This window comes from Acanthisitta chloris, unplaced genomic scaffold, assembly GCF_000695815.1.
Source record: "Acanthisitta chloris isolate BGI_N310 unplaced genomic scaffold, ASM69581v1 scaffold12571, whole genome shotgun sequence".
Classification (NCBI taxonomy): Eukaryota; Metazoa; Chordata; class Aves; order Passeriformes; family Acanthisittidae; genus Acanthisitta; species Acanthisitta chloris.
In genome coordinates, this window is record NW_008656566.1 from 36789 (window position 1) to 42820 (window position 6032).

A 6032-nucleotide genomic window follows, 5' to 3' on the forward strand; every position below is an offset into this window, starting at 1 on the left:
GAGGTATTTGATTTATGCTACAGCAAAGAAATGTACATGAGACTGCTCTTGAAAACAATCCCAAAATAGACATTAAACCCCTCATTTTTTCCTTAATCCTTGTCAAATAACAATTAATTTATGTCTCCCATAAATAGCAAAGGACTAAATACCTCCTAGAGCTGTCAGCAAGCACTAAACTGCCTTCACAACCTGGTGAATTATCTTATGCACACTGACAGCTGTACTGAGGTCTGAGAGCCCATCAGATCATCAGTGCCACAAGAACCAGCACTGGGTCTGATATAGAGGGGTCTGGGCTGATGATCAGTGCTGACAGGGACGACAGCAGTTGGTGCTTTTGCCTGTGCAGAGCAATTTTTATGTGAGAATCAGCATGGAATGTGATCACTTGCTAGCTGTTTTTGTCCTGGAATCAGTTCCATACCTCACTCCATGAATTACTTTGCAAAAAAGCAATAAATTCTGAGCCCAAGAGAAAAGCCAGGAGGTTAGAGAAGATGAGAAGAAGAGGAAAGGAGCTGAAGGAAAGCAGAACAGCAGAACCTCTCTCAAGAACACAGGCAGGAGATCAAGATCTCAGCTCTGCCTGGCAGTATCTTTATCGAACATTAGAGAAGACAAATGTAGGGCACATTACTAAGGGAAATCCATTGCAGGCTGAAAATTAGTTCCTACACCATGCACAGGTGGGCCCAGAGAGCAACAGCAGCCAATATTTGGGCTCAAGGCATAAAATTCCAAATCTCATACTCAGGGCAGGGTCTTCCCCTTGTCCCACAGCTGTAGAGGTGTGTTGTGTGCATGCAAGATCACAACAGAAATGTATCAGGAATGGAAAGGTAGTTCTGTCCATACTTTGTGAAGAAATAAGAAACTCCACTAAAAACCATGAAAAACCACTTACATACTGCTTCTCCAAAGCATCAAAACAACCTTGAATCCTGCCAGGAAAAAAACATGTTAACACTAACCAGCAATATTTATCTCCTGATCTGTAAACAAAGCACTCATTAGATACGGGTTAAAGTGCAGCTTTTCTGGAATGAAGACAACCCAGCTACAACACTTGGGGCTTGCAAAGTCTTTTTCAGGTCAATCAAACAAAGGCACCATCCTCCCTTCTGCATCTGCATTGTTTATACTTCTGGGGCGCTATTCTGTCAGCCCAGAGCCCACTGGACTCCTGACAAAGACAAGGACTGGAGGCTGAAGGCCACTCTAAGAGGCTTTCAGCTCAGTGCTCTGTTCCAGCTCCCCAGCCACAGCTCCAATGGCTCTTTTCCCATCAGCCTCGTACAGAGTTTGGCTGAATCTGAACAAGTCTGGTCTTGGACACTCCTGTTACCTGATGAAAAGTTTACGGCTATTGATTTTCTAGAAGCAGTAAACATTATCTGAAGTAGCAATGGTCAGACATTTACTCTTGGAGTCAAAGGATGTGCAGAGAGGTATCTGCTTAGCACATCAAAGTCAGTTTTTCTGCTTGCTGGGCACCTGCCAGCTCTGAAACACATCCTGAAGGAAGCTGTAGGGTACGTAGAGAGATAAAATATTGCACACACTGAAAAACAAGCAAAAAGAATCCCTATCAAAGTGAAACTAGAACAGACTAAACAACTACAGAATCGATCTCATGACTGTCTTTACCCTCTCTCCGTACCTACACTGCCGTGTGTGCTCTGGGGCCTGACCATGACCTCACTGCAGCCAACACTTCCACAGATCTTGAACTCACATGATCTCAGTCAGCTAATTCTGTGCTGCTGACGTGAGGCCAAGCACCCCCCGCGGCCGCGGGAGCTCCCCTGGCACGGCCGGCAGCGCCCCCGGGCACGATGTGTTCACATTCAGGAAGAAGAAGAATGCAGGGGCAGATGTCTCACTGCTCAGCACAATCTCCTGTTGGTTTCGTTGTTACTCACTTACCACTTGACTATCTGCAGTGATCCCAGACAGCTTTTATCTTCTCGGAGAATTTTTAGACAGAGGTCTGCAAAACCAGATTTAGCACATAGTTAAAAATCTTATCACAGTTCTTGGGCAAACACTGAAACTAAGCCAAGCAGCCTCCCTTTTTTGGACAAAACACTTTATCTGGAGGTCCTTCCTGAGCGGAAATGTTGGGTTTCCACCGAGTCCCAGGTGGGCTGACACAGGCTTATTGTTGCATTTGCTTTGCTCAGAAGTTTTGGGCTCTCCCAGAAGAAGTTCTGGGGTGATGGCTTAATTTGCAAACACCATCCTCTCCTTCCTGCTCTTCCCCACTCCATCATATTCCACCATTCCCTAACAACCCTTCTGCACTCAGACTTCACCAACATCGATATGAGGACTGTGCTCAGAACAAACCACTTCTGTTCAGTTTTTCCACACAGCTCTTCTCCCTCTCTTTCCAGGCATTCAGAAAGGCAAGAAGAAACCCATCCTGCAGGTGAGGTGGATTAATAACACCTTGGGAAACAACCAAGGGGCCCATGAAGGTGGGAGCAGACCAGATGTTAACATCCTCCATCAAAAAGGCACTTAAAGACCTGACACTGGATCACAAAGACCAGTGGCTGTTCAGGTTAGGGGATCAAGAGCCAATTTGGGATCTTCTGTGCCCCAACAAAGCCCACTAAGTGCATGTGACTGTGTTCCAGGGCAAATAATGCTGTAAGGGACTACAAGGAATTGGGCTGGAATACATGGAGACACTTCACACCTTGCCAATACACCTCAGTGAACATAAAGATATTGATGAACCAAAGCATCTTGGGATCTCAAGATAAGACTTTGGTTCTGAAAGTTCTTTTCATTTTCCTTAAAAAGTTCTGATTCCCAAAGCTCATGTGGTTATGTGAGCGAGTTTTCATGGAAAAAACCAAACCCTCAAACCCAACTGTTTTAAACTGAAAGAGGCAGGATTTGGATTAAAGTAAGAAGATTTTTACAGTGAGGGTGGTAAAACACTGGCACAGGTTGCCCAGAGAGGATGCCCCAACCCTGGGAGCACTCAAGCCAGGTCAGATGAGGCTTGGAGCAACCTGAGCTAGTGGAAGATATCCCTGTCCATGGCATAGAGTGGGACTGGCTGATTTTTAAAAGGTCCCATCCAACCCAAACCTTTCCATGATTCTATGAAAACAAACCAATCTCCTTTCAGTCTTGCAAGGCAAGCTGAAAATGTGAACCCCAAGGGCTCAAAAAATCCACAGGAAAATAAAACACAGAATGAATGTTAAAAAAGGATTGATTTTTAACTCACTCTGCTGACTCTGAGACCTGATTCATGGGGCTGGCAACGCCAGGGAATGATTATAAACCAACAGAACACTGACAGAAAAGCTCTAGGTTGTCTTCCATGCTCTCCATCTCCCTGATGCAGAGGCACTGTCTGTGCCCAGACTTGAGAAGGGCTGCAGCCAAGCCCCTAACAAACTGAACTCCTGTCTAAGAGCAGCCAGGAGCTAACATGTAAAGCAGACTACAGCTAAAATACAGTGAGCAGAAATCAGAATTCAGCCCAAACTGAGTGTTACCATCCAGGTAGCGCGTTCCATAGGAGCTCTCCGGGAACAGCCCCCGCATGTAGGTGATGCAGGACACGGAGATGGCCAGAAGCCTCTTCACCAGCACCACAGACTGCTGCTCTGTAACGCCACTGGGTAACAACAGTGCTTCCTGAAAAAGGAGGGAAAAGCCCCAAAGAGCCCCTTTTTAGTGTGCCACAGGGATTATGTTCAGAAACAACACTCAGCAGGTGGAAAGAGGGGAACTCAGACATGTAATTTTAATGTTTCTCTGGTCTTTGTGCTATGCTGGGAAGACTTGTGTCTTAGGTGGATGTGGTGGAATGATTTAAGAGTAGTGATCAACAGATCTGACATCACTGACTCAGATGCAGACTGCACTGTTTGGTCATTCCCTGCCCTTTATCCCATTCCCACCCGCTCTGCTGCACCAATACTGGCAATTCACAGACAACCACCCCTGAAAAAACAAGGTATAGTTGTACTTGTGGAGTCAGCCAAGTGCCAGGGCTGGTGCAGTACTCACTGCTGTGCCAAAGGCCACTGCCTGCCACAGCTGTTTGTGAGTCCTGACAGCAGCCTGAGCTGCCAAGGCTGCACACAGGTTTCACAGTGATTCTAACTGAGTTGTAAACAGCACATGTCTGCACCTGGAGCTAATGTAAATACACACTGGGTGATGCCAACATGAACAATGGCAGTGGACACTACATTAAATTCAGTTTTTCTATTAGTGCAGTGCTCTCCTTCCTCCTAATGAAGCTCTGTGCACACCTAATGAGCCTATATTTGTGGAGTCAAGTCATGTCACAGCCCCACGCTGTATCTCCCTGAACTCACTAAATTGGAAATAATCTAACTAAGAGCAGCTCAGAGAACAGAAAGTGTTCCCAGCTCCCCAGGCACAGGCGTGCCAGTCCCAGACTGAGAGCTAAGACTGTCAGCACCATCATATTTTAAGGTTATTACCTCAGGGGGCTTTATCTTCTGCCTGGATAGCTGCAGAGTAGCCATCCTGTATTTCAGAGACCTTCCTCCCACTTGTAACTAAACCCTGAAATAGAAAGAAGGTATGAGACACCTGGAAAACACAGTTATTGCTGTTTCTCATCTTTCTTAAACTAAGAATGAGATTCTTCAGCTTATTCAGGTCTGAAATCTAATTTCCAGCCAGGACAGCTAGAGCAAATCAAACCAAGGATACTCCATGGTACTGAGTCTGCAGAGCATGAAAACTCCCTGTGAAGGATTGATAGTGTTTGAAATTCAGGGCCACAACTGCACCTGGTGTCAGTCAGTGCCACTTCACAATGCATTTCTCATATTCCAAACCACAAATGTTAATTCCTACAACTATTACAAAGTGTGAAGGGAGGATGTGAAAGAACTGGAGGGCTGCCAATAGCAGCTAATACTTTAGCAAGGGTAAGCAGGAAACGCATTAACATGGGTCTTGGCTGGAATAAAGGAATGATTCTTCTGGGACACCTTGAAAGGAGAGAAAAAGGGGGAAAGAAAGAGTGAGAAGTCCAAATTGTTTTGGTGAAAACCTGTTAGACAAGCCTGGATTAAAGAGGAAAATATCCTTTTTACAAGAATGGAAAGCTGATTGATAAAGGCAATAACTGCCCACTCCATGTTCGGCACTTGGGTGAAGTGGTTGATTTAGCACCATCTGACACCCTGATTAAAAACTTCCATTAGCTGGAATTAACAAGGCACGAGCTAACCAGATTGAAAAATGACTCGCTGGGAGATCTCCACATCTCCCTGCTAAGGGGAGATGTTAATGAAAGGAAGCAGCAGGAGTAGACCCTGGAGGGATGTGCTGTCTGTGTCCGGTCGATATTCCCAGTAACTGCAGGAACAGCACAAACACAGCGGCTGGTTTGAATCCTGACCCAATGCAGCCTGTTAGTAACTCAGCTGAGTCAGCCTTGCTCTGCAGTGGTACCTTTTGTGCCCTTTTTCCCATAGATCCTCATTTCCATTTGTTGGCAGCCACTAGGACATGTTGATTGGAACATGGTGACAACTTTTATGCTAAATTTGGTGCTTCATCTAGTAATGAGGACAGATTACAGCTATAAAAGTATATTTAAACAAATACACACCTGCACAATTTTTAATGTGCTAAATATTTTGGCCAAGTGGCTGCTTTTTTTTTTTCTTTTCACCCAAACACTGCGAGCAGGACTGGAATGTAATCAAAGCAGACAAAAGTGTTATTCTGACCTGAGGTTATTAGCCAAATTAAGCTGATTGAAGTGAGACAAAGAGACAGGAAAGCATGTTTTGTAAACCATACCACAATAATATTGATTCATTGTGGAGGAAACATCACCTAGACTGAGCTAACCCACTCCAGCCTGGCTGTTCAGGTGCAGGACTTCACCACCAGTGTCTCACCTGGGCTGGAGGGGACACTTCTGTCCTGGCTCTCCACTGCTCACCCACTCTGCAGACACTTTATCACCAAACATCAGGAAATCGGCATGAAATGGGAAAAAACAAACC

At 45.3% G+C, this 6032-nt stretch overlaps 1 protein-coding gene across 1 annotated transcript in view; it reads right to left on the bottom strand.

Annotated features, from left to right (window-relative positions):
- HORMAD2 (HORMA domain containing 2) overlaps positions 1-4529 on the bottom strand; it is a 21443-nt gene extending 16914 nt beyond the window's left edge. The window contains exons 1-4 of the mRNA XM_009084388.1: positions 4485-4529; positions 3525-3666; positions 1930-1993; positions 908-944 (exon numbers count right to left, since the gene is read on the bottom strand). Coding sequence (XP_009082636.1) covers positions 908-944; positions 1930-1993; positions 3525-3666; positions 4485-4529 — 288 coding nt within the window. The remainder of the gene's footprint in view (positions 1-907; positions 945-1929; positions 1994-3524; positions 3667-4484) is intronic.
- Positions 4530-6032: the final 1503 nt, after the last annotated feature.